This window comes from Alosa pseudoharengus, unplaced genomic scaffold (genome assembly GCF_046254945.1).
Source record: "Alosa pseudoharengus isolate Yale_2024_CS ecotype anadromous, Long Island Sound unplaced genomic scaffold, YU_APseudo_1.1 YU_APseudo_1.1_scf_10, whole genome shotgun sequence".
Classification (NCBI taxonomy): Eukaryota; Metazoa; Chordata; class Actinopteri; order Clupeiformes; family Clupeidae; genus Alosa; species Alosa pseudoharengus.
In genome coordinates this window covers 17,787,072-17,800,426 of record NW_027468565.1, presented here as the reverse complement: position 1 = coordinate 17,800,426, position 13,355 = coordinate 17,787,072, and the positions used below count along the sequence as shown (strand labels likewise).

The following is a 13,355-nucleotide window of genomic DNA, read 5'->3' as shown; positions in this document are numbered from 1 at the left end:
ATGAGAGGCAGGCTTGAGACTCAGTCAGGTTTCCTCGACTGAAGTGTTTATGACTCTTCTGCAGGCCTGCAGAGTGGCCTGAGACTATCACTCACACACACACACACACACACACACACACACACAGACACACACACACACAAACACACACACACACAGTGCAAAGAAGCATTAAAAGTTAAACTTTGAAGCACATATCTGTAAATGCTGTCTTACTCGGGGGCAATGTCGGCTGTCTGTGTTCCAGATTCTCGGAGTCGGGCATGTCCAGATTGATCACACGGACATGGAGTTGATCAGGTCTGAACCCTTTAACCACCTTTTTCTGTCGTTGGCACAGCCTTGGCAAGTCGATCTGCATCGGCATATATGACACAGAAGAACCGTGGGTGGAGTTGTGGAGAAGCGGCCGGATTAACGGGTGACAGTGTGGCGGGGAGAGGATGTCTGAATCTTTGTGTTCATGAAGCTGTGCTCCTGCAGTTGTAGGCTCTGGAACACAAGAAGGAGGAACCACATCAGACAGGTATTCAAGAAAAGGATTCACACAGCATAACAATACACAATTGAATGCATGAATGAATGAATGAATGAATGAATGAATGAATGAATTAATGATCAATGTACAGTACAAAGAGCTCAAATCTCAAGACTAAAAAAATCTATTTAGCCTAAAAACAGCACAAACTTTATTCATTATGAGGGAAAATACAAGGTGAAAAAATCTGGACTCATCTTTTCCTCTAAACGAGTCCTAAAACCAACTCTGGCAATTTACCGGTTCTTGGCTGACTGGGTGGTGAGTCTGGGCTGGTATGCAGTGATAAGTTCTGGGCCGTAGGAGACTCTGGATGGCATTGACCAAGCCCAACTTCCTCACAAGTATGTCCCTCTGTGCCAGACTACGCTGTCTCGCCAGCTCCTCCACCTCACTAATCAGCCTGGTCTCGTATGAGTCCCACACCGTCTACAGCCAGATACAGATACACACACACACACATGAATGCCTCTCTCTGGCTTTCCAAATACACTTTGGACGGACGAAAAGTCGACTAACAGACAGACACAGGCACAGACAGACACACACACACACAGCTTACACAATTGCTTGAGCCAGACTGGTTGGCTCTCCCTGTGAAGGCCCAGTCGCGTGGGCCCAGAGATGAGGGCTGCCTCCGCACGGGCTTCTCGTCCCCCTGGAGGTCACCACTACTCTTCCTGCTCTGTTCCCCCAGCGACTCGCCCTGCTGACCTCTGCCCTCGCTCCGACTCCACCGTTTCCCTGGTGACCAGGGCCGGGCAGCCATATCTTTGTCCTGCTGATTCTGAACCATTCGCCTACAGTGGATGAGACACGGTGCAGTCATGTCCTTACCACCATCTACCACCACAGTCACCTCTATGTCATCACCATCAGCAAGCCAGGACAGCCTGGTTCCCTCATTCCACAGAGCTGGAATGCGTCCTCCGTCAGTGCTTTCTCCTTGACCTTATATGTGCCTCGTGTGTCTGTGGCCTTACCTGGCGTACTCCTCATGTGCCTTGGAGGTCACTGTCTCCTGGCAGTAGCTGGACCCCTGGTGAAGGAACTGGCTGTACTTGTGGTCATTGCCGTGGGGGTAGATCCTGTAGAAGCCTCCAGCGTGGCGCTCCTCGTGCCGTTCCACCTCGGCCAGCCACGATGCCTGACTACTTAGAATGAACTCCCTCCTGTGGCCAGAGCCATACAGGTTGGCAACTTTACATCAAGGACCCAAAGAGGGCTGAAAAACTACCTGCCACTCCCCATATCTTAAGCACTGCTGATACTGTTCAAGTCTTAAAGAATGTGACATGACTTCATTATCCAGATTTATTATACGGCTCTTAACAATGCAAGTAGAACGCTCCATTGACTTGAATGGGATTTCCGAAAGTTCTAGCGGTCATTATAGAGTGTGCAAGTGACGCCCCTTCCACTTGCCTCCATGGGACCTATCTTTCAAAAAATTTTGAACGCCAGTCTATGGCGAAAAAGAAATTATTTTGTGGTCCCGGTTGACTTGTGCCTTGAATTACCCATATGATGTTTGTCAATTTTAAAGACAATTTTTCATGTAAAGACATTTGCAGTTTGTTTCGTAACTATTGAATTACAACATTGTGAAATATCGTAATTCCAACGACTACAAACCCATCAGTCGCGCTAGTGACGTTAGCTCATTCACAGCCACACTAGATGTACAAGCATACCAGCAACAGGTCTTAATTGGGCTTTCCTTGCCGATGAAAATACCACGAGTCAGAGGATTAAACACATCAGGTAAGTTGTATTCGTCCATAGACTGTACATTACATACTGTTAAGTGACAGCAGGCAGCAAGATGCAACCGTTAACTAGCATAACAGCTATCAGCTAGCTTCTAATCTTATCGTTTCATTACGTTGGTGACGTACATCGTTCGAGACGAGAGATGTAGTCCACTGAGCGGATTCGTACAAAACCAACATAACTTTTGAAGTCTATCGAACAACAGTACTTTCTTGACGTGAAAAATTATCTTTTAAATTCACACACATCATATGTGAAATTCGTGGCACAATTCAAAATGGACCAAAAAATAATTGTTATCTCTCCATTAACTCCCGTTCATATTTTTTTTAAAGACAGGTCCCTTGTAGCGGAAGTAAAACGGAAGTCACTGGCACACTCTATTTCTTGGGAAAGGATCTCTGAAAACAAGAATGACCGTTGTCAATGGCAACGGAGTTTGCGCTTGGAACTTCATTCAAAAGTGAAAGCAGACGGTTGATCAGCTGTGTTCTAAAGAATGTTTGATTCAAGTTCAGCGTGTGTTGCGAACTATTTGTTTCTCAGCAAAAGCCACAACGAAACGGTAACAAATAAGTGTAAAGAGACATATCATGGAGTTTATTTTTTCGTTTTGGCAAGTAGCCGTATAATAAGCGGGATAATGTATAGAACGCCGGTCATTATGGGAAAATAAGTCCCTTCAGGGCGAAACAAGACCCCTCCGCCCGGTTCGCCCTGTCGGGACTTATTTTCCCCATAATGACCGGCGTTCTATACATTATCCCTTACGCAATTTCATTTATTAATTCTACACATGTCTATTCTACCATAACAAAGAAGCACACACTGTGAGGAACTCTGACGCTTCTGCAGCAGTCGTTCTTTAACCACACGCTTCTCCTCCATGAACACATACAGTACATATCAATTAGCCTGACCACCTGACACTAATAGTTTATGTAGTAGTTACTTATTTATGACTGAGAGATACACTCTTCATCTTCAGATGGGCCCCCATCCCCCACAAAACAATCGTAACCGGTCACCTTCACTCTCGCATTACTGTCAACACTTAACAACCAGAAGGTGACCTGTCAACATACAGATCACCACATTCCTTGTATACTGGATGAATTTTGCATGAATGTCGGTTGGAAGGAAAGCATTTATACACTTTCAAAGCAATCCAAAGTGTCATCAAGATAAACCTCAAGAACAACACAGATTCAAAGTGAAATACTGTATCAAAGTTGAATGAGGCTTTTCTTGTGTTTAAAAGACAGATATTAGTAGATATTGGATCAATTGTATTAAAACAAGGACGGGTTCCGCAACAATAATCGTCTTTGTAATTACATCCTCAATGTCGTTTCACACGGACTGAGCATCATATGAGTGTTGTCCTAGCCAGGACCTCAGCCATGAGAGCTTTCTGATCCAAAAATTGTCATTTAACAACAGCAAAGATTATTTAAAAATGACCACCCCCTTTTGGTGACTTGTCTTTACAACAGTTTGAACAGTTACCTCTTGCTGCCTTTTTGGTGATCAGGATCAAAGTTCTCACTATGTTTGTTGATGGCATAGTTGGTGAGATGCATGCACATGTCACTCCAAAAAATAAGAGAGTACAACCAATTACACATAAGACCCAGGTTACAGAGAAGGCTATATCTTCCAGGACAGTGTTGTCGTAAATCTTACTATGTTGTTGTTATGAGGGTTCCTGTATTTAGATGTCGCAAAGCGCACGAGGCCCTCTTTGTACAAAAATATCCTGAGAGGATCAGATGACGTCACCAGGACATACAGCCATAAATCAAATTTGTAGTCATCAATGATGAAGGGCTATAACAGACACACAAACAAAAACATGTCCTCATATAAGTGTTAACAAAGGGAGAGAGAAGCACATGTTATAACACAAAATGGAAAATGTCAGCATTAATTACAGAAAAGTCTTATTAGTTCCAGCAGAACCTATACACTTCCATATATACACAATTCAAAGGAACCATTAAGACACGTAACTGTGTGATGACTGAAAGATGTGATGTCAGCAGCAGCCTGTAAACAGCTGAGTGGTCACAGTGCCAGAAGGAGCTTGCCTCAGGGCCGTTACCTTGGAGATGTAAGCCTGGCAGATGATGTGCTCATCTGGGCCAATGCTCTGGGGCTGGCGGGTGATGTAGATGCCTTTGCCTTGGCATCCGCTGTCAGGCTTACAGATAAACGTTCTGTGCTTCCACATTCGACAGTATCCTTGGAACTCAACATAACTATAGTGTGAATCATACCATAATACTTTCAGGTCATGGTCATTCAAGTCACAGAGATAATGTTCCATAATATATCTAGGTTTCCCGTTTGCCATTTCTGTCTAGTGAGAGGCTTTTCAATATGTATGTGAGAGATAACTATTCTCTTACAAACTATTTACAACTGACAAATGTAACTTTACCAACATAATGTTTTGCATTACACAATAATATCAGTTGAATCATCAGCTCAATATTTCATAGGCTACTCTTCAATCTGCAGCACACCCCCACCCTTACTAGCATCAGGCTCAACTGTGTGTGCGTGTTTGTGTACAGTAAACAGTGTACTTTCCACACACTGAAGCTGTGTGGGGGTCTTATCTGTAGGTAAACACCAGGTTTTTGGGAAGATGTTGTATTCTTTGGGAAAGAGGCGTCGCATGCGATTGAGGTTTCGAGGTTGCCGTGATTACACAGCAGCAATCAGTAAGCAGTCAATAGAGAGTGTCCTGCAGCCAAGGTCACTCCCTCACCTGATAGCCTACCTTTTCATGTCCATGATGCGGTCCATGAAGGCAGACCAGTCAGTCCAGAAGACAATCCAGTCCTCTGTGTCCCCAACCTCATGTAACCCCACCGCAAGGGCTGCTTTTCTAACTGAATACACAAATCACTTACATCTCCCACAGATTTCCATTTTCTTTACCTACTGTAGCTAGAATATCAATGCTATTGTTTTTTTTTTCTTGAATTCTTCATTTATTACTAAAATTAAAACTGAGGTTCAGACTAAGACCCTTGAGAAATGTTTAGCAGGAAGTTCTAATTAAATTTACTAATGTGCTCACCACATTCATACACTTGCAACAAACAAGGTTGATTCCAAGTGCCCTGGGAAAATGGGTAAAAACGCAGGCATGTTATTTTTGCACTGAAACTTCATAAAGGCACAATTTATAGCTGAGAAGTAAAGATACCTTGACTTTTTTTTCTTTTTGTTCTCTGGTGATTTCTGTTCAAGGTTATACTTGCAGTTTTCTGATTGCCAGTTGTCTGTGGTGTCAATGCCACACATATGATTTATCTGGGATTCTGTCTTGTAAATTCTATTCAGCATTTCAGACTGGCGTAGCCTTTGCTCACACTACAAAAATGATGTCCATCTTGTACAGAGAATCATAGGCTCAGTCCCTACCTCAGTCATTGCAAGTGCCTCTAGATTGATTAATCACCACTATGTGGATACTGTTTTTAGAATTGATTTAGATTAAGTGTTAGTTAGTATAATTTGTATTTTAGTATATTTAGTATATTCTTTATCTTCTACTGTCCTTATTGCTTAGATGTTTTTTTATATTATATACTTTGAATTACTTTTTCTGCTGTTAGTGAATGTGTGTGTGTTGTCTGTATGCTACTGAGACCTTGAATTTCCCCTGGGGATCAATAAAGTATCCATCTATCTATCTCTCTATCTATCTATCTATTGATGTAAAATACAAAAATAACCAATTTCCTATTTACCAATACAAAAATAACCAATTTCCTATTTACAGTCCCCTTTCCTCTATGACAACAGCATGCTCGTTTCTCTGGAAATCAAAGATTCTAGAGCACTCAGCTCTAAGATCTTTGCTGGAAACTCCCACTGTTACATGGTTGGGGGGGGGGGGGGACTTTTTGGAGTAGGCCTACACTGTAAAAATGTTTTTGTAAAATTTACAGTAAATTACTGGCAATAAAGTTGCCAGCTAATACCTGTAGAATTACAGTAATGTCCAGTAATACTGAATTACAATACATTACTGTAAAATAAAAACAGTACCTTACTGTAGTTGTGTTGCGATTTATTGACGTTTTTTTACAGTGTTTAACTGAATAAATAATGTATAATACTGTAGTTGTGTTGCGATTTATTGACATTATTTTACAGTGTTTAACTGAATAAATAATGTATAACCTGTGACTAATTTGCTTTACAATACTTTATTGTAAGTTACTGTAAAAAAAAAACTGCATGCTAAAAGTACTGTAAAATGAATGACTAAAAAACATGCCTAATCTTGTTTCTCATTAAATGCTTTTCAACTAAACTAATCCCCTGGAGTTAGGCTAATCCATAATGATGACTGAGAAGGTTCAGAGTTAAACTTCAACTTTATTTGTATGTATGTAGCAAAAGAATGCCATTCATTCAACTCAAACTCAGCATAATTTCACCATTATTCGATCCATAGCCCTGCTGTTTAACGTCACTTAGTGCTATCTGTAGAAAAAACGTTTGGGACAACATAGACCGAAATAATGGCCCGGTAGCTAAGGCTAACCTGATGGGGTTAAACTTAAGGAAAGTGCCCTAGCTTTAGCTGGCGGGCCACTAATTCGGTCTATGTTGCACCAAATTTTCTCATTGTTTTTCCTGCTGCCAATAGGGCTTTTAACGCAGCCAATACACCACAAACCGGACACAAACATTCTGGGGTTGGTAGCATGCACTTACAATAACAAAACATTGCGTGGATTTTTAGAACAAGAATACTGAATGTTAGCAAAAGCAATAAACGTCTAGCCTGGTGGGCCATCCTATATCATTGAAATGTATAGTCTGGAATCGACCCATTCACCTCGCTTAATCCAAGGGGCGGGCAGAGAATTGTCTTTCAAACTGCCTAGGCATGCAATAGGCCAGCGCTACGACCATATCCGTATCCGGTCGGCAAAACGGCAAATACATCCTTCTTCGAAAGGAATGACTTAAGTGCATTGTGTTGCTCAACTTTCAAAGAAAAGCACAAGTCCAACTCCTCCAAAGTTGACGCCAACGCCGATTCAAACAACCGCTCTTCGTTCGCCATAGCCACCTTCCTTGTTCACCGTCGCAGGACTGTCGTCATCCTGTTAATATAAGCCCCCCTTTTAGACTCTCTAACAAAATAGAGCGCTGTGATTGGATGGCGTCCACGGCGTCAGCCAATAGAAATCCCTATGGTTTGCTACTAGACGTACAGGCTGAGCAAATTAATTTGCCGCCGCTAGGGTGCGTCTAGATTTCTAGGCTAATAAACGTCTGGAAATTGAAAGACATTGAAAACACATTGTGAGTGCCTAAAAACCAAGCCAGTCAAAGTCCATGAGTGGATTTTTAAAACAAGAATACTAAATGTTACCAAAAGCAATAAATGCCTGGAAATTATAAGACATTGAAAAAACATTTAGAAAATGAGAGAATGGCTTTGCGAGTGCCTAAAAACCAAGCCAGTCAAAGTCCATGAGCTTGCGTAAAAGAGTGCAAACATTTACATTGATTGTGTGACGTTTTTTCTTTCCACTTGAAGCCTTAGAGCCGGTGTCTGGGTTGATTCCCACAAAGCACCTTCAAAAAAAAGGGGAGGGTAAGAGAGGGGGGAAGAGTGGTGGTGAGAGGGTTGGAAAAGTAGATAAAATATGCTAAAAGATGAATGATGGAGTGGTGGGCAGTCTCCAGATCCAGATGGTATTTACTCACATACACAGTACATGTAGGCCGCAAGCTACGGGGCCTTACTATGCTGAACATGAATTTGAATGTTAAAGGAGAATTCCAGTGTGATATTGACCTAAAGTCTGTTGAAACATGATACCGAGTGTGAACGTATGTCTCATAGCTCATCTCGGCTTGTCCCCTGCACTACGAAAGTAATTCCGTGGAAATGCATGGATTCCAGTTGCTGCTACTGGAAGTTACTTTTGAATCTGATCCCTTATCATACCTGTTCATTCGTACTCGTCACTCGACTTATCGTGACTAAATTCAAGATGGCGGGGAACGGTAAACTTACTGAAGGTTCTGTCTGTATAAATCGTCTTGTAAATAAACTACCATACTACTACAAGTTCTCAATGTCTCGTTTTAAATGTCAGGGCCCTCGGAAGTCTACCAATGAAGTGTGGAGCTACTTTGAGCCTCGTAAATGGTGTAAAACTGTGATATATTTGCATGGCTAGGCCGATGCCCGAGGCCCCCCCTTTGAAAACCTGTTGGTAGCATCGGCTAACTAGCGCCAGATTTCGGAGTGCAGGGGACAAGCTGAGATGAGCTATAAGACATACGTTCACACTTGGTATCATGTTTCAACACACTTTAGGTCAATATCACACCTGAATTCTCCTTTAACATTGAACATTTTCGGTTGCAGTACCTGTTTCAGCCCCATGAATAGATTTACATTGGAAATGCATTATAGGAACATGACAGTCCATGACATTGACATAGGGGAAGGTGTGACATCTGTCTTTGCATGTTTCATTACATGTAGAGGGCATAAGCTTTCAGAAAATGTATAGTTCGAGTGGTTTAATTAGCTTTTCCTAAAACAATAGAGACCAAAATAGTCTTTCTACTTGATTTGCCTGGTGACTCTGGTGAGAAGCTTATACATTTTGGTCTCTATTATTTACATATCTATCTTGTGACTAAACACACAAAGACACACCTTCCTCTATGCCATGGACAGTGATGTTCTTCTAATGTATTAACAATGTATTAAAATAGATTGATTTTCAATGTAAATCTATTCATGGGGCTGAAACAGGTAGTTCAACCCAAAATGTTCAATGTTAACATTCAAATTCATGTTCAGCATGGTCAGACCTACAAAAAAAAAGTTGGTTCCCTTGGGAGGTGAGGGGGTGATTGTAAGGCCCTGTAGCTCATGGCCTAATTAAAATTCTAAGAAAAGACTTTAAAACAAACACTAGGCTATCACTCAAGAAGCTGTGTCATCATATTTTTCATATTATAATTACCTTTGGATGAATTCAAGGACACATGAAGCCTCCTCTTGGTACTCCAAATTGAAGGTATAGAACAGTGGTCCCCAAACTACGGCCCGCCACCTCATTTTGGGTGGCCCCCCAAAACATGTCCGTGGTATATTAATTAACCGGCCCGCACGGGAGTACAACATCGTCAAACTATAACCTCCGCAATTTCCCCCATTCATTCTCTATGGCGAGTCTTAACAGTACACATGTAATACTCTTTTTGTCCACTGGTGGTTGTTTTGGCGCTGTTTCGCGTTTGCCATCAAAAACGGAAAGAAATGTAGGCCTACCTGCAAACAATCTAAGAGGCCTATGCTGACTGCTGCATCAGTGCTCAAAGTATTGTAAAAGTTTATCAATTAATTGTTAATAACTAACTAACTTCTATTTAAGTCATATTTCTGGGACTTTCTGGGAAAATTATTTCTATTTTGTATTCACTCGTTCAAATGTTCATACAAAGAGGTCACAAGTTCAGATGAGTGAAAGTTAGAATGGTGGTCATTTCAGACCACTTCAGCACTTCATAAAATTCTCATAGTTTGAGAACTTAAAATGTTCAGAGTCACACATTTTTAATAAAATATACTTTTGGGACTCCCTGCTAATACTTATGGGAATGCAAAAGTATTTTTATTAGTATTATTTAATTTGAGTTACATTTTACACTGATATGGCATGATATATAAACACAGCTAACAATGGTATTAAATTGCAATAGCCTATAGATTAAATGTAATGGAATATTCAACTAAGGTAGACTGCTGTTCACAGCACTAAGCTATTTATGGTTACTGATATACTCCGAGTCTCTGGTCCTCTCTTAGAGCCAGGCATAGTAAGCTGGCCCTCGGAAGAAAAAGTTTGGGGACCACTGGTATAGAAGGTTGCAAACAATGTGGCCAGGCCTGCAGTGAAGCTTGAATGTGGGGTCATCACCACTTGTTTTTCGATGGTTAGCACCCATTTGTTGGAAACCAATTTGTTCTCTGAAATGAAACCAAGAACATAAGAAATGTTCTACACACACACACACACACACACACACACACACACACACACACACACAGACACTACCAGTCAAAGGTTTGGGCACACCGATTCGCAGTGGTGGAATGTAACGAAGTACAAATACTTCGTTACTGTACTTAAGTAAATTTTCCACGTATTTGTACTTTACTTAAGTAGAATTTATAGTGCATACTTTTGACTTTTACTTCGTTACATTTTACAGCAATTATCTGTACTTTTACTCCGCTACATTTCTACAACACCATCGTTCCTTTTTACAATACATTTTATGATCAGATTTTTTTTCTCTCTGACAAACACGTTTGTTTTACCAGGGGGCGGGGTTGCTACCAAAGATTCTGGAGCTACGTGCCCAGCTTCTAAATCTTTTAAATATAAGCTTCTAGTCTAGACCAGGCAAAGCGTGAGCTTGTAGCCATCTGCATTCGGTAGGCTATATTCACCAGACCCATGGCTACACTGTACATGCAACTGTGTTCTGTGCCTTTCTCTGTCTGTTATCTGCAGCGTTAAGGCCTCCTCTCCGATGAGATTGCTATCCGCGGATCAGCGAAGTTACAGGCTATGCCCATGCTTCTGCCACACATCTGATCATTTGCGGCACAAATGAATGGTAGACTATTATAGAACCGCTGGCCGAAAAAAACGTAGCATTTTCCAGATTAGGAAATATTTCTTAATTGTGTGTGATCAAATAAAGAGGCATAGCCTACAATTGGGGGTAGAAATGTGAGCGCTCATTCAATGTCTACTATGTGCGTCTGCGCAAGTGAAACTGAACCTAATCATGAAGACACCTTCCTCAGCAACTTTTCTGTTCAATCAGCAGAATTGGCATTACGATCCACCCGACGTTTCCCTTGTCTACCCCGTTAAACTTCAGGCTCTCGTGTTTTGCTGAATGATATTTTACTCAGCAGATCACCCTAGTAGATGACCAGAATTACAGTCTCTAGAATTGTAGGTCAGAATGTAAACTGGGCCACAGATGGTAAGCACAATTGCATTAGCTTGAAACTATCTAGTCGAGTATAACCTAAAACTAGCTTAATTAAAATGCCACAGCCCATACTAATTTTTCTTTTAGAATATAGATATTAAGAGAATAAATTATTATGCAAATACTTTTACTTTTAATACTTAAAGTACATTTAAAAGCAGGTACTTTTTACTTTTACTTAAGTAGGGTTGTCATTGTGGTACTTTTACTTTTACTAAAGTAAATATTTCTCTGTGTATTTGTACTTTTACTTAAGTACTGAGATTCAGTACTTCCTCCACCACTGCCGATTCATTTATGGGTCTTTTTCGGACTGCAGACTACAAACAAAATTGACATCTGCCACATTAAACACCCAGCAAAAGACAAATATCATACATAATACATTTCCTCTTAAGTTTTATTATGGTCTTATGTTGCCCTTTTCGATTTTTTACCACTACCAAAAAGCTAAATTGGAACACTTACCTTAAATAACTAATCTTGGAGCATCTGGTAAAGGCAATCTCTCCCCGTCTGCAGGAGTGGCTGTTTCCTGAAACAGAAGAATAGCAAAACAAAACATTACACAACTGATTATAGACAAACTAGACACAGACATAGACAGATATAGTAAAATATTGTATATATACTTCAGAGAAAAGAATAATACAAAAAAGAATGGCTATTTCCTAAAATGCAATGTTTTTTTTTTTCAAATACTGTATTTTCAAATACAAAACAGAAAGTGCAAGTCTTTTTATCTATTTTTAGACACCTGTGCTATAAAATGATAAAATAAATATAAATACAAATTATGAAAAGAAACAAAAAAGCATAAAAACAGATATGTGTGTGTTTCACACCAAATAAAAATATTTTCCTCTCATAACTTATTTAAACCTGGCATATCAAAATTTCAAAAGGCCATGGCTTGAAAGTGGTCAGAGATAAAGTCCTACTGTAAATGTAAAAATCTTTGATTATAAACAAAAGTTTATGAAGGGGGTAAATTTACCCATCTAATTTGTCACTGGATGGTAAGCACCTCAAATTATGCACCTTTCAGTAAATACTGGATGTTGAACTATTTAAGCAGGTTTACTTTCTTTTTGTCATATTACCCAAATAACAAATTAAAAGGAAAACAGTAGGCCTAAGATGTAACAATAGTAAACTATTACTAGCCTGTTCCACACACCATTATTATAGGTCTACAATAAAGTAGCCTGGTCAAATCAGTTCCTATCGCGGGCGACTTTGTAGTTCTTCAGAGCTGTCTGTACCACGTCCATTACGGACACTATCATCATGATTACCACTGTCACCTCGAGCTATTTTGGGCAAAGGGTCGAAATAAGCATGGTATGCTTAGTGGACACCGTCGTACGCAAAGACGCACCTTCATTCACAGACGCACCGTGACCATCACTGTCAATAGCTGATCGATCATAATATAATCTCCAAAAGGCAGATATTCTCCTTCAGAATCAGAATAGGTGAATAGCATAGCCTACCCAAGACTTCATCACACGTAAAAAAATTTTCAACATTTGGTGTAGGCCTATTTCTGCTTCAATTTGTGCAAAACTATGGCCTGCATCGCTTCCGCGTCATTACAAACAAATGCACGTCTTCATGTTTCTCGCGTGTAGGCTAATACACTGTATTTCCTGAAAACTGTGTGCAGCGATTTTTGGGCTTGAATCAAGCTCTGGATGTCTAGCAACTAGTGGAGGAGAGTACAAATAAGATTTGTTACCGTACTTGGATCTATCGTCTATTTTAATCAGTGTCGTTGTTTGTCGCAATTAAAAATACCCTCAAAGGGCCGAATTACATTATTATTTTGAAATAGGCCGCGGGCCGGGAGTTTGAGACCCCTGCCTTGAAGTGTGCCATTAAGCACAGGATAACACAAGGTCTAAGTATGGTAGACCCACTGGCCTCAAACATGGACAGGACCTGCTTCACCTCCGAGTTTGTT

The 13,355-nt window shown here is 40.5% G+C and overlaps 1 protein-coding gene and 1 long non-coding RNA gene across 3 annotated transcripts; both read right to left on the bottom strand.

Moving 5' to 3' along the window:
• Positions 1 to 55: 55 nt before the first annotated feature.
• LOC143102594 (tubulin polyglutamylase TTLL13-like) lies at positions 56 to 5,391 on the bottom strand. Of its 2 annotated transcripts, XM_076266309.1 has the most exons (6): positions 4,416 to 5,391; positions 3,821 to 4,141; positions 1,522 to 1,710; positions 1,101 to 1,338; positions 779 to 967; positions 56 to 492 (listed from the first exon to the last, which is right to left on the bottom strand). In XM_076266309.1, exons 2-6 carry the CDS (start codon positions 3,937 to 3,939, stop codon positions 415 to 417), a joined length of 813 nt encoding a protein of 270 aa, XP_076122424.1. In that variant the 5' UTR covers positions 3,940 to 4,141; positions 4,416 to 5,391; the 3' UTR covers positions 56 to 414. The 2 variants fall into 2 exon arrangements, with proteins under 2 accessions (XP_076122424.1, XP_076122414.1); XM_076266299.1 differs by having other exon boundaries at positions 3,821 to 5,391.
• A 1,202-nt stretch (positions 5,392 to 6,593) lies between these two features.
• On the bottom strand, positions 6,594 to 11,926 carry LOC143102604 (uncharacterized). The gene is made up of 3 exons (XR_012982609.1): positions 11,858 to 11,926; positions 9,340 to 10,346; positions 6,594 to 7,927 (listed from the first exon to the last, which is right to left on the bottom strand). It is a non-coding gene; the product is annotated as an uncharacterized LOC143102604 (long non-coding RNA).
• Positions 11,927 to 13,355: the final 1,429 nt, after the last annotated feature.